General features: G+C 40.6%; 1 protein-coding gene across 1 annotated transcript in view; it reads left to right on the top strand.

The window, feature by feature from the left end:
* The window catches only part of slc15a4 (solute carrier family 15 member 4), a 37218-nt gene extending 27043 nt beyond the window's left edge, over positions 1–10175 (top strand). Inside the window, exon 8 of the mRNA XM_007902195.2 lies at positions 8650–10175. Coding sequence (XP_007900386.1) covers positions 8650–8798 — 149 coding nt within the window. The 3' untranslated portion in view covers positions 8799–10175. The remainder of the gene's footprint in view (positions 1–8649) is intronic.
* The last annotated feature ends 11993 nt before the right edge of the window (positions 10176–22168 follow it).

Consider the following 22168-nt stretch of genomic DNA (forward strand, 5'->3'; position numbering starts at 1 on the left):
TTCTGGTCATACTTGCTTTCTCTGCACTAATGGATATCGTTTTTGAAACAATAAGGCAGTGATAGATCAGACATTATGATGGTGATGTCAGGACATCAGTAACTTCACTAAGGTTGGCAAGCGAACTAAGTTAAAGCATTTTGTCACTGCTGTGAGGAAGTATGACAGAATATAATTTCCTTCAACCATTACACTGGTTATTTATAAAAAGGGTCATTACTTTCAAAATGACTTGCTGTATTTGCTGGCTACGTGTAGACTCGCTGTTCTTGTATTAATGTATTTTCTCTATCTTCCATCTGCATCAGTCTCTTGTAGCCTTGCTCATGATCGCAGGACAAATACTTCCTCTGTCATTCTGTGTCAGTGCATTTGACTTTGTTTCCATATTAGTGTTTGTGATTTTGACCTTAACAAATGTTTTGCTGAAATTTGTACTCGTTAAAGAGAGGGGTTCAGGGTTTGAGAATACGATCTGCTATTTGCATGTTTTTGGGATGGGATGAGTTCACCCTTATGAGCGGACGGAAAGCAGAGGTCAGACAGCCCTGTAGAGCTGGCACGAGGCATTCTTCGTCTCCCTGCTTCCTGAGATGCGGAAACAAACCTTCCCCAAAGTATGGTCCGCTACACTTCCAGAAACAGCAATCCCCGTGCAATCTGCAGCACTGCCACAGAAACCATGCTGCCACTAGCAGCAGCAAGCCTCAATGGTAAACACAAGGTACTTCTGCATCACTTGTGGAAGGTCAGGCTTTAAATTGAGTTTGACTGGTTGGGGGGTGGTTGGGGAGCAGAGACTTTCGTTCTTAAAAATCCAACAGGATATTCAATTAATACTTCTATGCTGAATGAAGAAGCAGTTAGGTTGCCTGTTGTTTAGCACTTGCTTCCGTTGTGCTGCAAAGCAACACATTTGTTTTCCTCTGCAAAGGCAACTTTCTGGATCATAAATGCAACTGAATGGTGCACCGGGAAATTATTGAAGCACTGACTGATAACTCAACCAGAGCCAGCAGTACCATTGGTAATTGTGTCAAATTCTCTGTCCTCGTGAAATATTAATGCAATTTTATTTGATCCTGACATGGGTCAGGAATGCGGGTGATCTCGACATCTAAGCGAGCTGTAATGTTTAGTGACTATTTAGCAAGCTATCACATGCCTTCTCATTCATAATGAACAGCACTTTCAAATAATATGGAGTTACCTGTCAGTCATATTGTCAAATGCTATATAAATTTCTGCTTTCATTCTCTCCTGCTTGTTGGGCTGCTAGACAGATTGATAGTAGACAAGCAGGGCTTCGAGACATAACTGGGTTTGGTTTGTGCAATAGAAGGCATCCTACACAGGAGCATTTAGAAATTGTGCTTTCTATTTGCCCAGCAAAATATTTAAAATAATTTATTGCAATTTACATAGTAAAGTCAATTTTGATTAGGTTAATTGATGTTTAGTTTCCACTTGGTTCACAAATTCTTTCCGATCATCTATTGTATTGTAAAAAGGTTGTGTGCAACCCTTTAAAAGATAATAATAATTCTTGCATTTGATATAGCACCTCATCATGTCATTAAGACGTCTCAAAGCGCTTCACAGAATATACTGTAAAGTGTATTTTGTGGGCAAAACACTGCATCCAATTGCACACAGGAGCAGTAATTATATGAATTATATGAACTGTGCCAAAGCAATTGAATTGAAAATAACTAAATGAATTTGATCAAAGCAACAATTAGGATTTGGAAGGTTCAGTTATAACGAGTGGCTCATATAGGGCCCATTTTAATTAAGAAACCTTGGTGGAGACATTTAACACACTGAAAAGAGTAGGCAAGAAAAGAAGGTAAGTTACCATTTTTGTATTCTTCTTAGAGTTCAGGACATTTAAGATACAAGGAGAGTAAATAGGACAAAAAAAACATATTCCAACAGACCAAGCTCTATATCCAGGCATAACTACTCCTGATGTGACGAGAGCGCTGTGCTGTGCTTTGGTGTACTGATTGTGTTTTCATGTTTACCCTATTTGACAAAATACCCAGAGGCTAATCACACATTTTTGGAGAGAGCAGTTTTTATGAAGCACTAAATAACGTCTTTACTGAATAAGAACAAACAGCTATCTGTGATTAACATTGGTGCAATGCGTTTGATTTACTCTGCACACCCTCGTAATAACCCTATCCTTGGGAGGCAAGTATGTAATGCACTGTAGTGAATGTCCCAAAAAGCTAAACTAACAGGAGAAAAATGGAATTATTATACAACTTCTTTTTTTATGAAATGCTCTATATTTCTTTATAGGTTTCCTATGTAAATAAATGCTCGTTTATACTGGATGTAGTTACCATTGTAATGAATATAATCAAGAGTATGTGCTTAAAAATAATGGGATTCTTGAGAGTGCCTCTGTGGCAATTCTTGCAAATATTTGAAAGCAGAACCACAAGTTAAATCACAAAAGCAAAATAGCTTGTTACTTTGCTTCCAAAAGCAACTAGTCAAGTGAAGGGCACATTGGAATGGAAAACCAGAAGTAAACTTATTCCAGTCCAATACAATCTTTATCTGGTTGTAGTTGCCTCCGAAGGACAGTAACAAAATCATTTTTAATTCTTGTGAAAAGAGCCAAAGACTAATAGTTTGTTTCATATAAACTATTCTATACTGCGTGGTATTCTGCTGGTGGGCAAATACATTCATTACCTTCTGATCTAAATTGTGAGCAGGTCTATATGACAACTGATGTGACTTGGCAACTTATAATTTTTTTTTAATAGGCCCAGCAAAATGCTCTGTTTTTCTTGTTTTCAGGGTTGCTAATGTTTATCATTAGTGACTTGGTTGACAGGTGATTCATAAAATAAGTTGTATTACAGATGGAAAAATTCAGTACCAGTAATGAAAATGGATTTTTTAAAAACTCTGTAGAACAGTGAGTACTGTGTCTTTTGAAGCTTGGTGAATAGAAGGCAATTTTCTTTTACTACATGGATCTATACATAATCATTTTTTTATGTTAAAAAAAGTGTAGGATTAAGAATACAGTGTGAGGGAATTAAGAGTATGTAACAATGCTGTAAGGTGATAGTCTTTTTTTTTGGCTTCTACACATTCAGCAAAGCTGTGCTTGTGTTCCAGCTGTAACACTGTTGGATATCTGTATAATCCAATTGTGCTGAATCTTTTTAAGCCTTGCCTTGTGGATTTAAATATATAATTTTTGGTTCCAGGTTTTCATTTCTTCTTCAGGACTAGAAGAAACATAAATGTACACCACAAATATATTTCTGCCATTGTTTATTACAGTGTGTGCATTTTACTGTATTAGGGTTCAGTTCGCTAATTGGGACTTGTGTACTAAAGTTCTTACCCAAACCAATAGGGATACACCTTTAGTAATCTCGCAGTCCAGCCCTGACTATGCCACATCTAGTAGGACCTACATTTGTTATACTTTCTGGTCTGGTGAAAAGAGGCTGTTTCCAAAACTGTACACACTATTTCTAGAACCAAAGAAAGAGTACACAGAAAAAAATTAACAATAAATTGCATAAAACAACGCAGCCTTGTCCTTGTCCTTGCTATTCTTTGCTTAAATTGCTCACCTACAATCTATTAGCTGAAATAGTTGCACTGCAGTTCAAAGGGTTTAATAATAATAATTTGGTCAATCCACGATAGTTTGTGGGACACTGCTGTGCCTAATTGCCATAAAATATACAGTCAATTCACTTTACAATATATTCTGTGAAGCGTTTCGAAGACATGATAAGGCGATATAATAATAAGGATTATTATTTATGTGGTCTAAATTTTTATTTGCTTAAGAATAAGAATGAAACAAAATCTCCAAAGCCTTTTAACTTTCAGGCAACAGGGTGTTGGTGAATAGGACCTTCACTTATGGCTAGACTTGGATTGCTCTGATTCAGATAATCACTTCTGACAAAAGCCTCGTGTCTCTGCAGACCCGGAGGGCTGCATGTAATTGGAATTACTGTTATATGTGGCTGCCTTAAATTTATCTCTGCTGCTTTCCATCTGAATTTATTGCCTGATGTGAGGGGGAAAAAATCTGCCTTATGTACTTCCAATTTGCGGATGAACACAATTATACCCACAGGCAGGTAAACACATATTGCTGGTTTGTGTTTCAGAAACGGTTTCTTAAAATGCAATTGGAGGAGAGGGCCATGGTATCTTTTCATTCTGTGCATTTTCAATGCCAGAACAGAACAGCTGTTACCTTTGGATAAACGTGACAACAATTTTATACTCTAATGTTCAGTGCAATTACTTTCTTGTTACTTCAGTAATTCAGGACACTTTGGATTTGTTCTATTGTAGTTGTATTTTGTCACAGAGAGGGCTTAAAAAAAAATGATAAACCTACTTGCTTGCAAGGCAATGCTCTTTCTGGTAGATGAATACAGAATTCGATCATTTCAATCAGTGGGCTAAGATCATCCAGACGAGGCAATTAGGGGTGAATCCAATCAACTGAAGTAATGTGCTAGTTTCAGATGTTCTAAAAGCCTAAGGACAGGATGCCCACTGTGAACAGCATTCTACAGCGGCAGCAAACAGCAGGAGTGTCCACATGAGCAGTTTGACAAGGTGAAGGGGGGAGAGGTTAGTTAGGGTTCCTGCTCATGATCACTATCCAGCGCCCCCTCGTCCCCGCCTTGCTGGAAAGTACACGTGCGTAGCTATTGGGTGAAGACGAGAGCAGTCTCTGCCCTCTGCTCACAATATCTCCATTCGCTACTAGTTCCATTGTACGCTCCCATTCAAAACTCGCACGTGAATAATGGCTGCTTGGGCAAGGCACCGGAAGGCAGCTGACACCTGCGGGGCTGAACCAGCCAGGAGTTGGCTCTTTTGGACACAGAGGAAGATCCGGGGGGGTCACTAGCAAGAAGAAAGAAACATAATGAGGCACTCTTAACTGTTTCCCTATACTTGCTTTTATCAGTCGAACAAAGGAACCATATTTTGCTGAGTATATTCTACTAATTGCATCTTAAATCAGAAAATTTCATGTAATTGGATTGTAAATAGACTGCATAGACTAGCTAACCTTTAAAACAAAGGTGAATATGTGCTTTCTTTTAAAAGCTTTAATGATGTTTTGGCTTGAGTATTGTAGACTAGGAATGTACAGATGGTTTGATTTAATTATAGCGTATATCATGTGCATAACAGTTACCGGCGTATCACCAGGAAAGAGAATAAACGTACTCTGATCTTCAATCTCAGAACTGCGATTAAAAAGTCATTGTGGCACTATGTAGCACTTTGCTGTATACTTATAGTACTAAGGCTAATTTCTTTCCTTCCTTGATTCATGTGAAATTCTTGTTAAGGTTTTGCACATATTTTATCCTCGTTGGAAGACTGACAACTGTAACACTACAATATTATTGGATCTTGGCTGCCTACTTTAATTGTAAACATCCTGTGTAGTTTATACAATATTGGACTTGGAGTCAAAGATTCTCAGTTCAAATCATAGTGGGTATGTTCACCCTTTTAAAGTTGATAAAATGAGGATTACGTTTTAAGCTTTCCTTCCCCTAGGGCTGAAACCAGCCTGAAAGAAAGATGCCTGCCAAACACAGGTCTCCTTGGTTGACCAAACTGGCACATTGATGAGGCTTTGGGCTGTAGACTTGTACTACCAAATAGTTCAAACAGTTAGCATGCTCCGAGCTGCTTTTCTCTATAAGATGTCCTGCAGATGAAGAAAGTGACAGATCGTTGAAGAAAATGTAAGAGGGTCTTTTTTCTTACTCGAGAGCAAAGCGCTCCTGTTTTCCAGCTCTCTGGGACGCTGATGGCAGAAAACTCATAAGAGCAAAATAAAGGTACATGGTGCACCACTGCTCAATAGCTCAGAAGTGGAATCCTCTCACTATACAGAATAATTATTATAAATGGGGGAAAGAATACAGCAGAGTCCTTCTAACAGTAAAATGGGCCACAAACTGATCCCTTCACCAAGTCACTCAGTGATGTGGGAGACTGGTATCTTTTCAGATAATCTCTCTGTTAAGTAGGTTGCACTTTACATTCCTTGACAGGAAGAGAGTGATTGGATCCTTATTAGGTACATTGCAGAGCAGCACACCGGTCAACTGCTCCCACCCGCCCCTCATTCCTTATCCCGTTGCCTATTAATTTCTACGCCGCAATCCGGGGCACCTCCTCACACATTAATTTAAGCATTTTCAGATGCCACCCAGCTAAAATGGCCCCTGATGAATTCATGTTCTTCTACACACATGCTGATAAGTCACACGTGAACAATGTAAGGCATGCAGATGTTTAGACATTGTCACATTTGTTCCTCTTTCCCTCTCCCCCAAATAGACAAAGCAACAGCTGTTAGGATCTCTGTATGTGTGTGAGCTCTTTAATGTCCCTCTGAGAAAAGTGATTGCTTTTACTGTCTGTCTTATGGCATTCACTTGAACATTATTTTTACCCTTGATACTAGCTATTGTGTGCTTATCTTGATGGCTTGAAAGTTGCCATTCTGGTCTCAACTGTTGTCAGTTCCCTGCTGTTTCTCATTTATTAAAAAGATATTTTGAATTTGCTGCTGTCGCACACTGTATTTATGCGAGTCTCGTTTCAGCAGTTGAAATATTCATTAACTGTTTGTAGTACTGGGGTTTCAGCAGGTTAGTCAGAAAGATTCGTTTCCAGTTCCATTGGAATGCAACTGTCTTATCCACAGTATTTAGGGCTGGATGGTCTCTAGGGTTCCATCAAGTGTGCACTTCACACCCTGAAACTATGCCCTCTTGTCCGCACCAGTTATCCTGGCTCTTCTCACCAATTAGACAATGAAGGGGTTCATCTGACCACTCTCTTGTCTATGCTTCAAGAGAGAGAGCCTCAAAGAGAAAGAATGAAAAATTCAAAGTTATCCAAGTACCAATGAGTGTATCTGAAATGGTACTTATGAAATAAGATGTCACTTAATAAAACTAATTAAATAGTCTTCACACTTAAACGTAGGATTGACCTCAATAAACCACCTTTTGTGCTGCTGTCATCAGAAAATCCCCTTTTGTGTGAGAGATAAATCGATTTCAGAGAGTATTGAATAGCCGAGACAAATGGGAATCTCTGACAGACACTGAAAGATCTTTTCCTTTACTGTCTGCATGCATGGAGGCGATGAAGTTAGATTAGTAGTTTTCTTCCTTTTAAATCTAGAACTCCCATTTTTTTTAAACATTACAGTCTGCATGTAAAGCGAGTGCCCTGTCACTATATACACCATCCCATTTCTGTTAGAAGCAAAGGTTCACAGAAAGCCACCTCATCACTCAACCAGCCATCTAAACCAGGCATAATTCTGGTAAATATTTAGGCATCTTCTGAAAGAAATCCAGGATAAACCACTGTTTTAATAATTCCATTTCCTGCATAATGACACGGTGGAGCTGTCGACGGGCAATATGCAGGCTCTGTGCAACCAACAGTGATTCTGAAGATGTAGCCATGAATTATGTGCCGTTAAGGAACATTCTTGTTTTCTTGTATTTAAATTGAGTTTTTCAGTTGTAACCCACATGAACAGCAGAGTGGGGTTGGAATTCAAATTGTAGCACAGGAGGCCTTTCAGACTAATGGAGTCTTGAAGCTCAGTGGTTAGAGCACTCGCCTCACAAGCGAGAGGACCTGGATTTGATTCCCAGGCAGGGCGAAACGTTGGGCAAGTTTCCTTACTCCGCATGCCTTTGTTTACCTAGCGTTAAGGAGGAACCCGGTTGTTAATCAATTGGCCAGGGGTAATAATCCCTCCCAAAAAATAATAATAATTTGGTCACTCAATCCATGACTGTTTGTGGGACGCTGCTGATTGCAATTGGCTGCCGTGTTTCACCCACAAAATATACGTTCAATTCACTACAGTATTTTCTGTGAAGCGCTTTGAGACGTTAGATGATGTGGAAAGGCACTATATCAAATGCAAGGATTATTATTATTATATTATCATTGAACCTATGCTGGTGCTAGCTCCTCTGTGGGATCAACCTACTCTAATCTCAATTCCTGATCTTTCCTATACTATTTATTACAAGACCTTTTGGAATGCAATTTTGTGAAGGAAAACAATCATGCCTCTTGAATACTAAAACCAGTTCAATGTATCTGAATCTAAAACGATTTTGACCAAAGTCAAAGAGATGAGTTTTCAGGTTCTTTTTGAAGGCAATAGTGAGGAGCAGCAAGATCAAATAGTTTCGGGAGAGATTCCAGAGGATGGAGTGATGGCTGAAGGCTCGGCTCCCAGTGGTGGTGTGAAGGCAGGAGGATGAGATGATAAATAGACCAGAGTTACAACAGATGGTAAATGCTGGCTTGAGATACCTGGCAAATATTCAGTGATAAGTCAACAGTTGCGTTTTACTGGTTGTTAGACCTGCTCACGAGTTCCACATTCAATGATTCCGAGTCTATATGAAGGGGCATGAACCACATCTGCTGGATGCAATGTTATTGTTCTTTTTAACTGCTAATCGGTTTTCTATGTTTAATTTGTACATATTTCACCTAGATTCTAACCAAATCTAATGATTTTAAGACAATTTAAGACCAACCATTTTTTTTTTTCCTTCCCAGGTAATATCAACAAATGCCACATGGAATACTACTTCTTCCTGTTGGCAGCCATACAGTGTGTGACGCTGCTCATTTTTATTATTGTCTCTGTGACGTACGACAGCAACAAATCCAAAACCAATGTTCAGTCTGTCAACACCAGAAGCTGAGACAGATTGGAGCCGTTTATCAGGTCAGCAAGTAAAGTGGAACCGTTACTAGCAACACATCATGTTTGCCAAAGGATTTGTAGCTGCTCTTGTCATTTATGCAAAGAAGGAAGGAGGTGTACAGCCTCCCCTGGGCTCGCTTCATAGAGACTGAGTTGTTAAGCCTGGGGGTTTTGTGCCTGAATCACGTCTGCTTTATTTTGCATATTAGTTTGCACTAAGTGTAAGTTCAGCATTTCCTGGCAGGCACTACAGATTGCTCAAAGCCATTGCATTTCTGTGGATAAGCCAGCATTCCTTTTAGTCCTACAATTGAAGTTGCTAAAAGCACTGATGGAACTCCATGTGGCAGTCAGTGACTCATTCTAGTAAAATGTTTTGTAGTTTTCAAAATTCAGCAGAACATTGTTTTTATTATTGTAATGTAAGTGGATATTATGGCTTTATATAGTGATCCAGGAAAGCTACTGGACTAATCTTTACTTGTTAGTATTGTTAGACTGTCATTTCCAAGGAGATAGGCTGATTATTTTTATCATTTTGTATAAAAATACAAGTGGAACTTGCAGCTTTTGAGAATTGTTTTATACAAGTCAAAATGAATGAAGAAATGCCATTAACTTTGTAACTAACTAGTTCCTCACTGATTACAGCCATGGATACCAGGGTTGGTCTTGTACATCACTGGAGTTGAAAGACTTGGAATATGTTAACTGCTGATCATATGAACCCACTGAATCATAGATAGTGTATTGGACACATCGCTCAAAGAGTTGGTGGCTGGCTTTAATTGTACGTAATTTCTTCTGACTTTTTTTAAAATACATTAATAACGGTATTCCTGTTTTAACCAGGGTATCAGGCAGACTAAAGGACTAGATTGGCCCACCCAGTCTCATTTTTAAATTTTATTTTTTATTGAGAATGAATTGAACTCCAAAGAAATGGGGAGCTGATGTCCTGGAAAGGCACATTGTCAGAGAATTGTACTGTGTGATGCCAAACTAATGTAGATTCACTTTAAAAGGAGAGCAGGTCCCTTGCCCTGATGGCTGAAAAGATCCAGCCAGATTTGCCGTGTGTGTGTGTGTGTGTTTATTGGACAGTAAAATGATTCCTTCTGCAAACATGGTTTGTAGTGGGAAATACATTTTTGTTGCGGATTTCTTGGTCCTGTTTATTTAACTTATGACACTGACTTCCTCCTGTTTTTATGTTTTTTTTTCTATGATGCTAAAGAGCGATATTTATATTCATTTTAAATGTAGTTCAGCTGAACTAAAAATCCACAAGGAGCAGTTGCGTGGTGTGACTTAAGTTCTGGATAAATGTCAACAATTTCTAAATTAAGCGCATTAAAAAAATTATTATGCAATACTATTTGAGTTGTTTTATCATTCCACTGCTCATCCATGTACCTCAAAATTTATCATTAACTGTAGCTCACTACTGACAAAATTCCCACAGATTAATATTTAAACCATCTTTCTGATTAACAACTTTCTGAAGCACAAAGCAAAATAAATAAAAAAATCAGAGCATGTGCTAAACTTCCACCTTCAAGCAGTGCATCCTTGGTTTGAGTCTGATGCTGCATCGATGCGTAAAGAATTCCTCAAACTGCTTGACTTGTGCTGGTCTGTCAGCAGGAAGCTCAACATAACCTAATGTCAACAGGCATTAAACAGGAGATTGGGTGCAGGACTCTGGCTTACCAGAAATGTAATTCCACACTAGAAAATAATAAATGCAAATTGCATAAGTATCATGCAGAGTCCTAATGCATGAGAGATTGCAGCATCAAAGTTCCAGTGGTAGACTCCTCGATTACAACTGAACCAGATCATGTGGTGTTGATAGATTTGGATCCCTTCAATCAGATTGAAAGAACTTGGGATGTATGTATGGATCTCTCGACCCTGTTGCTTTGAGCATTTGTGACCCAAAGAAATTTTTTTTTCAAAGCAATGAAATATTAGTTGGGTCTGGAATGGGCACAGAAGGGGTAACCCACGATCACCTCATTTGGGTCGATGCTCAAGATCTAAGTGGTTTGACCTTTCTTTCTCCCACGAGCTCTCATCATGGCTTTATTTATTCTCCAAAAGATGAATTTTTGGCCCACCAGCTCTTAGGCAGGCATCTGGTATTCCTCGTTCCATCTTACTTTCTTTTGAGATACAACGAGTTGCCAAATAAATAAATCAATAAATCACAGACCCCCTTTGACGAAGAAATAACTTTTCTGCTAGTTTCGAATGCAAGGCAACAAAGCATGTTCCAGCTTGTAGCAGTTACCTTTATTGGATTGTTACACATTAAGGTGTTGCCCTTTGCTGAAAGTTGAAATTGGAGTGCAGCACATTGAAACTAAAGGTATTTTAGAAAAAAAGCACAATGCCTTCTACAAGCAATTTACTCCAACATGATCCAAAAGCTCGGTGCTCTCAGGTAATTTACTTTTTACACTATATCATACCTGACTAAACAGATTCCAAATACACAATTCTCATTCTGGTGCCTTTCACAAGCTCCGTGTTCTTCCCCTGAGCTCGTCTGTTTGCAGCAAGTTGTCGTTTTGGCTCAGCCCATGCCTTTGTATCAGACGGGTACGGGTTCACATCCTACGTTAGGACTTGATCTCACAATCTAAGCTGACAGTCCAGCGCCGTGCTGAGAATGAACTGTTTAAGTTGCCATCCTTCATATGAGGTGTTTAGTTGAAGGCCTGCCTACCTGTTCAGATAAATGTTGAAGTTCCTGTGACACGATTAGGGGGAAAAGACTGGATTTTCTCTCGGTGTCTTGTCCAACATTCCGCCACCTGCATTGAGCATTCATCTCTTGGCTGTTTGTGCAGTTTTGCTGCTGTAGTTGCCTTAAAAAAACCTTGCCTGTGAAGATGATAATAATAATCCTTGCGTTTGATATAGTGCTTATCACGTCTTCGAGACGTCTCGAAGCGCTTCACAAGATATACTGTAAAGTGAATTGACTATGTATTTCCGGACAAAAATATCTAACGAAAAGATGCTCTAAAAATGCAAGTTTGGGCGTGACATATGATTGGATTTTTAGATGTTGAGAAATAAGAGGAATGTGAACCCATGGAAAAGACTGCTGGTCATCAGACTGTGCCAAAGTGTTTCTTTTTTAAAAAATCCTACAGAGTAATCAAACCCAAATTATGAAGCGAAGGACCTATTTATTGGATTGTAATAAGAGAGGTTTGGCCCATTTAATCTCAAACTTCCAGAATCCCCACCAACTCACCTTCCCATTAATCCAGTGGTTACAGCAAAGAATTAAACTGAGCCCACATGTTGCGTGTTCATTCTAGTTCAGAATTGATATTCACAGATCAGCAGGTGGAAGCATATTTTAATGTGAGTTGCTTTAATTATTATTACTCTGTTGGACTCGTGTTTTCAAAAAGAAATGTAAGACGTGGGTAAGACTGGCTGTCCCTGGCACACATCCAATCCTCTGTTGAATTAAATGTTTTTTCCGTCTAAAGATGTGAATCCATTCTCCAGATGTCCTTAGACTTCACTGTGGGAGGACTTTCTCCTCGTTATAAATCTCCTCGCTCACACGAGCAAACCGTAAGTACTCTGACAGCTAAAAATGTTGCACTGAACTGAATCTGTTTTCGACACTCAGGAGAACATGCTGCCAGTGCAGTAATTTAATTTTCATTTGCAATGACTTGGCTCCAGCCCAGGCACTTTGCAATTATGGCCGTTTATGAAGATTAATCTTGCACTTTTCATCAGATACAGCCGACCATTCACAATTGATGGACTAAGCAAACTGCCTTGCACAAAACTCTTTCCAGTCCTTATCTCTCGCTAGTCCAGTGCTTTTGAGACACTTGGATTAGTCATTTTACTCAATGACTGAGCACCACAGCTAATTACAGTCTCCCCTGATGTGTTTGCCTTTAAAGTGAATGAAGAGTCACTGTGCCAGAAAATAAGCTGTCGTTTTTGTGGACACGTTTTGCCCTTTCCTGTTTGTGAGCTGTGTTCGAAGCAAGCCAGCAGGCGAATTGTCCTTTTGTTTTGTGGCGGCTGCTGTGAAAGTGGAAATGTAAAAGCCCCTTACAATACAAATCCTGGAATTAATGAGATCGCGTTGGTGTGTAGTGGAGAAGAAGAAAAGGCAGTTTGCACTTGACAGCTTTTGAACTCATCCCAAGCAAAAGCTTCAGAGTTAACAAATTAATTAATTTTTGCTCTCGAGGGAGATGTTGTAACTAAAAAGGACAATTGGCAAGTGAAACATAAGACTTCACATCTGTTTCAAACAGGAAGTGTAAGCAGTGTCAAAGCCCATCCTCTGGGGGTGGAAGCGTGGCTGTGCACTGCTCACATCCTCTCGTTTAAAATAAAAAAACATTAAAATAAGGAATTGTTTTTTTCTGAGGGGGTGTGCGAAAGCACTTTTAGAAAATGATATGAGAACATAATCTGAGATTTTTCTTCATTTGTTTTATGTAAAAAGATTATTATAAGATGATAATCCCTTTTAAACAACTAAATAATAATAGTTTGGTCACTTAACCCACCATTGCTTGTGGGATACTGCTGTGCACAATTGGCAGCTGGGTTTCGCCCACAAAATATGGAGTCAATTCACTTTACGGTTTATTCTGTGAAACGCTTTAATGACTCTTGAAGATGTGATGAGGCGCTGTATCAAATGCAAGGATTATTATTATTGTATCGGATTTGCCACTGGTGCTGAAACACCACGTTAATCTGAAATAACTGATGTGGAGAGACATTGCAGTTCCACCTCTGTGTTGGAATCCAGGAGGACTGACGGGATCGAGATTCAATTTACATATCGAGCGCGAAATAACATTAGGGTAGCCTCGGCCCGGTAAATGGTGGAATCAAAATAAAACTGCCCACCATTCAGCACAAATTGGCAATCTCTCACCAAAGCCGTGAATTCAAGAGCATTATTGGGTCAGAGCAGAGGAAGATCATAGGCGTAATAATCTTGTTAATGAGAGTGGATGGTGCTGCTCACTTCTCCAAGCTTCCTCAATCGCCAGCAATGACTGATGAGCAAAGAACATTTAAGACAGCCCTGCTGTAATTATTTACTTACTCAATCCCATTAAACATCTTCTACCTCTCCTCTCAGACATTTCTTTTCAAGAGCACTTGCTTAAACTTCTCGAGCTTAAAGTGCATATCTCAGCATTTGAGATGGTCTTTGAATTTTGGAAAACAATCTTAAATTCGTTCTGCATTTGGACACTGCGGTTCTTTTTGCGCTAATGTGTAATTTTAAGGGCACAAAGTTTTTAATCCTAAAAACTATTGGAATTTCAGGCCTTTGGTTTCAGATTTTAAGGAAAGCTTGTCATTCAATGTGTCCCTGTGAACTCCAAACTCTTCCAATTATAGAGACATAATTCCAAACCAAAATCACTGAATGAACAGAAGTGTTTTGGGGCTGGAATACGAACACTTAGTCACCTGGAAGCCATTGATAAAAGGGTTGCAATGGATGCTTTTTTTTCCCCCTACCTCTCAGGTCAGGCTGTTTCCAACTTAGTTGATAAGAATAAATGAGAAATTTTACCCAAGGAAAATTCTAATTACATTACAGGCTTGGGGCTCCTAAGAAACGTTTGCTGTTGAATGTTGCTTCTAACGTATTTGAAATTTGAAGCTTTCTGATCTTGTACATTGAGTTAGACTTTTATGGAAATTTCAACCCTTCCAGCTATCTTAATATTCCAGCTGGTATTTAGCAGTTTATACCATGTTCTTAGTTAGAGATACGCGCAGTTTAGCTTAAGACGCAGATTTGTGACTCTTGTGTTTAACATTCACGAACGTGAATTTTAATAAGGTGGCTGAACCAGTGACCAGGTCAGTAGTAGCCCTGACGCTGTTAGATTTGATCATTTTGAGAGGTATCAGTTCGGGCTGGATGTCTTTTTCAAAGACTTTGGTGGTTGCTTTAAGATGTTAAACCAAGGTTCCGTCTGCCTGTCCAATTGGATGTTAAAGATCCCATGGCTGTTCAAAAAGAGAAGGGAGTTTTTCTTTCCTGGTGTCCTGGCCAACAATCCCTCAAATAAAATCAATCACTCACTCGCTCGCTGGCTATTCGTGGGCCATTGATGTCCGAAATCATGATACTGCATTTATTTGTCTACAAATCCACAGTCACTCCATGTGACTTTTGAGAATTCCTTCCGACATAATGAGGCACTATACCAAATGCAAGGATTATTATTATTATATTATTAGATTGTATATTACTCTTAAGTATGATATAATTTTCGAGGTGGGAAAGGGAGAGCTCAAATTAAGACTTCCCAGTGTCAGCACCTCAATTTTAATTAATCTTTAATAATTCCACAGTCATTAATTTTAACTACCTGGTAAAGAAAAAGTATTCCATTCAAAACCTGGATCACACCAAGGAGGACAAAGTTCAAGAGTTAATGGAAGCAATCAGATGCTGGCGAGGCCTGTGTAATAAATAGAATTTGCTTTAAGCCCGAAACTAATACCTTCCAATTTCAGATGTGAAATGCAGTACACATACCTCATCCCTAAATCCTTTCTAAGTCCTGGATCCCATGCTGCTCATCATTTGCCAGAGAAAATGTGCCAGAATGCTGTTTACTGGGCTGTGTCATACCATTTCACAATCCTCCTCTGCACGCAGGCTCACCTCAAACAGTGGCTGCAGCATTTGCCTGCAAATACAGTCACTGCACTTGACCGCGAGTCACTTCGTGACCAGGCAAAGCCCCACATTCAAATGGCAACTCCTACGGTCGGATACGAAGGGCCTAGAATTCAAGCTGAGACTCCAGGTTTGTCCTTTCACACAGTTCTGTGCAGAGCAAACACTGGGTTGTGAGCAGATGTTTGCTTCGATATAACGAGCAGATAAGTCAACCGATCTGTTTTTCAGTTTGTTTGTCGACACGCTGTTCTGTTGTCAAATGCACTTCACGAGCATTATCTGCAAAGCGATTTCCAATAACAGGGAGACAAAGGGGAGCATCTGAAACCATCAGCGGCTATTATTTTAAGAAACGGGATTGTGGATTCTTTGTGATATCTCCTTTCCCCTCAGAGTCAACCTCTCCGTGAGACNAAAAAAAAAGAAGCACGTTGGGAATATTTAGATCTGACAGCGTTGCTCTCAACGCACAACAACTGGAGGGGCCGGACGGAGCACGTGACGGCGCAATTTGCAGAGCTGGAGCTTGCTGTTCAGTCTGAACGTAATAAGCACAAAGCAGTCATTATCCTTTGAAAGTCTTCCATTCTTCTTGACGAAATGAAATGTCTTTTTGCAGATTGCCTCCCGTCGGGGACCTTAAGGCAATCAATGAACGCTGGAGAACGGAATTTGTCCACTTTATGCCCACCGACCGTTCGACAGGCTCGCGCACCGGTTAGGCCTGGTCGATTGACGCACGGACTCCTCCTCCTCGCGCCTATCGAAATCTGCTGTCGGATTCACTTTGTCCTCTCCCCTGAAGATCTCCCGAGCTGAAGGAGCTTTTCACAATTATCCTCTGTATGCCCGCTCACGGGAACGGGAGTAAGCCATTCAGCCTCTCGAGCCTGTTCCGCCATTCTATAAGATCATGGCTGATCGTGTACCTCAACTCCAATTACCTGGCCTTGCCCCACATCCGTTGATATCCTGACCTAACAGATATCTGTCCGCCTCAGTCTGGAAAACTTGATCCAGCATCAACAGGGAGACAGAACTCCAGCACCCCACTACCCTCTTGATGAGACTCCAGACAGTAACGTACAGCAGAATTTTCGAGTCCTGTCGATCCTGCAAGAACTCTGCTTCCGAAGCCGATAGGACAGGAGCAGAGTTCCCGCCACTCTCCCTGACGCACTTTCCAGAAGGCATTCCTACCCAAGCAACTCAGATTTCTTAAGAATGAATCTGTTAAGACATTCTGCAAATTCGACCCATTTGTTACCGTTTTCGCCTTTTTGCAAAAAAAAATCATCTGTGGTGTGCTGATTCCGAAGCGCAATTCCAAACCACAAATAATAAATTGGTGCAAATTTAAAGGCATCTGAGCCTTTTACATTTTAGCTGTGCTTCAAGTTAATCTTTCCTACAACAACTTCTAGTTACTCGGGGATAATATACTGACTGTCTGGAGAGCTGATGGGTATTTTGCATCACGGTGAGCAAGATAATCAATGGGTATTCTGGATCCCACTTGCCTGTAATGTTCAATGAGTAACAACAGGGTAAATCTTCAGAATTTTATCTTAGGAAAACGATTAGAGAGGCAGACCTGGAATTATTAATCTATTTCTCGCCCTCAGTGGCGTTGCTTTCTGCTCAGGTGACATATGGCCATTAATTATGGCATTAGCACTTAAAGCAACGCAGACAGTAATATACATCAATGCTCCTGACCTTTAAAAAATCTTTTGCTTACAATATTTTAGAACCTTGTTGGCACCTTCTGTGAAAATATTTTATATAGTTCTTTGTGGTGAAAGAAATCTTCCTGCCAGAGGTGTGGGACGATGACGGCGAAAGGATCAGCTGAGATTTATTGGATGGGTAGTAGGAAAGATCATTTCTCCAAAATCATGCATGACTTTAAGACAATTTTCACCGATTTGCTTCATGTTCATTTTACACTCATTTTACACATTGTACACAAATTGTTCTTCGTAAGACATGACTGGAATAACCCTTCGATCACAGGCTATTGTGTGCATATTGTTTTCTATTGTGTGCATGTGTGTGCGAGTGCGTGTGTGTAACTCTGTGAGAGTGTGTGTCACTTTATGTGTGTACAGGGCTGATGTGCTGTATAATGTGAAAGGGAAGTGTACTATGATTACCTAAAGGAATCAGTATTTGCAACTGAAGTCATTCTCAACAAAGCCTATTAGGAAGCACTGCAATTTAGACCCCTGTTTTCTTCACAACAGAGACTCAGAATGCCTCACTGTGCTTCCCTTTAGCTAAAGAGTCCCAAATCATGTGATTGAAATGGTGTCGTAAGAGCTGTTATTGTGGTATTTATTTTCCGTTAAGGAAAGATGAGCCATTTATTTCTTTGCATATTCCGCAAATTAAATGGTCAAGGACAAGGGAGGACAAATGTCATTCAGGAAATGTCATGTCTGTGTAATTATTACCCTGGGGATCAAAACAATATGGAGATTCTCTTATTTTATCCTAATGATATTTGCTGCCTGAGGGACATATCCTCTGGCTTTAATGGCCTGAAACTTTGATGAGAAACCCACTTACTGCCAACTGCGTGGGGGTTGTTGATCTAACTGCATCAATATTAATGTCAAGATTCACTTGCGAAAGGCCTTTTTCTACACCAGTAATATGAACTTAATTCTTATAATAATTCTTGCATTTAGATGTAGCACCTCTCACGGTGAAATCTCCGGAAATGAAATTTGTGGAGTCCTGTAGCTCAGTGGTTAGAGCACTCGCCTCGCAAGCGAGAGGACCAGGGTTCGATTCCCAGGCAGGGTGAAACATGAAGCAAGTTTCCTTACGCCTCACGCCTCTGTTTAGCCAGCGGTAAGTGGGAACCCGGTGGTTAGTCGATCGATGGATCGCTTTTCAGGGGGTGATGATCCCTTAAGAAAAATAATAAATAATAATTTGGTCACTCGATCCACAACTGTTTGTGGAGACGCTGCTGCGCGCAATTGTCTGCCGCCTTTCACCCACAAAATGCACAGTCAATACACAGTCAATACACTTTACAGTAGATCCTGTGAAGCGCTGTGAGACGTATTGGCACTGGGGCTGTGCCACCCTGTGGTAATGCCAAGTGCACTAATAATTAATAAGTCACATTACAGTCGATGAATGGGCTAATACAAGCGTACAGGCACGTCCTGCTTGTAATATTTTTATAATTAGAAAAAGTGCTGTACGACTGACTACTCACACAGATTACTGGGTTTTCATTTCTCCTCTGTTTGCCTCTGGTCCAGGGAGCCAAACTACACACAGGTCACACATTAATTTGCTTACATTGCTGGGCTGTCTTTCATCTGCGTGCTCCACTTCCCTTATATGCTGCGATCCAATTAAATGCGTTCTGTTCAGCCGAGTGTTTCATTTGAACACACAAACACCACATGTGGAAAGAGTGGAAAGCAGTTTGAATCATATTATTTTACAGCACAGAAGAAGGCTGTTTGGGCCTTTGTGTTTGTGTTAGCTCTCTGAACGAACTCTCCCTTTAGTCCCCTCCTCTCCTATCCACTCCCTTCACCATCTTCCTATTCCCATATTTGTCCAATTCCTTTTAAAAAAGATATGACGGATTCTGCTCCAACCAGTGTTTTGGTTGATGCCAAAACCATTGAAGCCACTCACTGTTTAACGGAAATAGTTGTGTCTAAACTTGTAGTCCTTTGTCAAAGCTGTTTGAAGCTTTCCTGCAGCCCAGTGACATTATCAGCACAATGCCATACGTTTCGATACGAGTGAGTTTTTATTAATTTTCCTGATAAGTTCTGCAGCTCAACTGAACCCGTGCTGCAAGAAACCTTCTATTATTTCTGTCATCCCTTGTGTGCCAGTTATTAAATGATTTTACATTAGGTTATCTGCCGGCCTTCATTATTTATTCCAATGGAAATCTATTACAGGCCTGAACATATTATTTATATAATATATCGCTTTCCCTGTTCCATTACAATTATAAAAGAATCTCATATCTCGGAAGAGCTGAAGCTCTTTGAATGAATACTGACTGTGGAACTTGAACAATCCCAAGCAGAAGCACTTTTGCCAAAAACCCAGACAACTCACTCTCGACAATATTAATTGACCCATCATTCTGAACAACACGACTCTTTAAGTCTAGACTTTTTTTTTACAAGTGTTCAGAATTATGACCGGTTTTGGTAAAGTAAATAGAGAGAAACTATTCCCTCTGGACCTTAACTAGAGAGGGCATAAATTGAAGCTATTTGTCCACTTAAATCCAGGATCCTGGCCTCAATCATGTTTCCCCAGGAATCTATTCTAGAGGTGTCAACTAACCCGGTGTCTGTGCCCTCTAATACGTTTCCCGTTTTGATCACCAGATAAGCAGATGAAGCCCTTTTGGCCTATTTGATCCCTTTTTCACCCACAAAATATACAGTCAATTCACTTTACAGTATATTCTGTGAAGCGTTTTGAGATGTCTCGAAGGAGTGATAAGGTGCAATATCAAATGCAAGGATTATTATTATTATTATTTGCTCTGATGTACCAGCCTTCTCTACAGTCTCCTACAGCTAAGGCACCAATTTGTAGCTAGGGTGTGAGAAGACTTTAGTTTTTCCGGTGTGACTTGGCTGAAAAAGTCAGCTCCTCTCAATCTCTGCTCTCACACTTTGCCTCTCCAACATCCTCAGCTCTTGAGGCAGAATGAATTACCATATTCAGAACAGTGACATGTGATGTTCCACTGCAGTTGGAGACCCCCGGGAAACCGGGCTTACTCGCAATACCTTACAATCAGTGTAAGAAAGCCTTTATCTTCTTTCCTTGGGCTGGATTTAGAGACTAGAGCAGCAATTCTAATTTGGCTTAAGTCTTCGAATCTCATTGGAAGTGAAGGAGATACGTCAACATAAGCCGGATAACCTGAGACTGATTAAAGAAAGTGTGGATTAGATTCCCGCCGACAGTAATCATGAATGGCATCTCCTCATCTCCTCGCCCCTTCCCACCGCTGATGGCTCACTTGTCAGCCTGACAATCTGCTGATTGTGGATTGTAGACCTGAAATCCTACCTAGCGCTGAGCAGGTTAAAGGGAGGAAATGAACCGAGGTGTTCAAAATAACGAAGGAAGACAATAAGCTATAGATGTGGTTCGCTCACCGCTCTTGTAGAAGGATCCCGAGCAAATTCCTTTGCCCGGTTGGTAGCATTCTGGGGTCTTGGTCAACGGGTCGTGGGTTCAAGCTTCACCTCAACAACAACTTGCACTTATACAGCGCCTTCCAGGCAGGGTAGCATCTCAGAGCTTAACACTGACGGAGCATGACTTTGAGCCGGGACCGAGGGAGGAGGTGGCCGTAAGCACGGTCGAAGAGGAAAGTTTTCAGGCGGGCTTTTAAAGAGGGGAGAGAGGGGGCAAGGCGGAGGAATTGAGGGAGGGTGTTCCGGAGTTTTGAGGCTTGAGCTGGTCCCGCATTCTCTTCCACTTATAATTCCCTGTGAAACCACTTTGAGACATATTAATCCTTGTATTCAAAATTGCGCCTTATCACGTCTTCGAGACGTCTCAAAGCGCTTCACAGAATATACTGTAAAGTGAATTGACTGTATATTTTGTGGGCGAAACGCGACAGCCAATTACGCACAGCAGCGTCCCACACACAGTCGTAGATTGAGTGGCGCTTTGAAGGAAAAGCGACTAAAAAACGGGTTCCTACTTACCGCTAGGTAAACAGAGGCGTGTGGAGTGAGGAAACTTGCCTGACGTTTCTCCCTGCCCAGGAATCCAACCCAGGTCCTCTCGCTTGCGAGGCGACCTCTCTCACCACTACGCTACAGGACTCTACACATGACGTGCACTGAATCACAGCACTAACTCTGATACACTGGCTGACCAGATGTCAACTCTGATGCATTTGTGCCTGCAGCCAGTTGGATTTACCCAGAAAATATTCAGCTTTTGCGCTGAGAAAGAAAGTTCCTTCCTTTCACAGCATTTCCACGCTAATCCTCTTAACGTCATGACCTCGGAAGCTGCGTACATTAACAAGCAGCCTTTGGCTGGGTTATCCCTCTCCCACCCCACTGCCCTCCCCATCAATACCAAAGCCTTATTTGCCTGTTCAGGTGCAGGTGAAAGCCCCTGTGACACTATTGGAGATAAGAAGGGAGTTTGTTTCTCCCAGCTTCGTAGCCAACAAGCCTCCAGAGTAATCAATCATTTAACTCGCAGCTGTTTGGGAGACATTGCTGGGCCCAAAGTGACTGCCGCATTTGCCTGCAAACAAATACAGTCACCATCCTTGAAAATAATAACGGCGAAGCACTTTTTCCGGCTTATAACAGCACAGCGAGCAACAGAGCAGTTTTTCTTCCAACTCTTAATTTAATGAAATTATAAACGGGCACACTTGGAAGTAAATAAACAAGGCGGTTAGGCTGTTTAATTAAAGGTTATGTGTAATTAGGGGACAAGGACACTGTGGGTGTTTGATAATATAATTCAGTCTGTGTTTTTTTTCTTCTCAAGAGCAATTTCATGCAAGTCACACAGACACAGTTGAGATAGTTGCAGAAAATGCCAGTCGTGAATTTTTTGCTTTATTAACAAAGCTGCTGAGCGTGAGTGTGTGT

This window comes from Callorhinchus milii, unplaced genomic scaffold (assembly GCF_018977255.1).
Source record: "Callorhinchus milii isolate IMCB2004 unplaced genomic scaffold, IMCB_Cmil_1.0 Scaffold8, whole genome shotgun sequence".
Classification (NCBI taxonomy): domain Eukaryota; kingdom Metazoa; phylum Chordata; class Chondrichthyes; order Chimaeriformes; family Callorhinchidae; genus Callorhinchus; species Callorhinchus milii.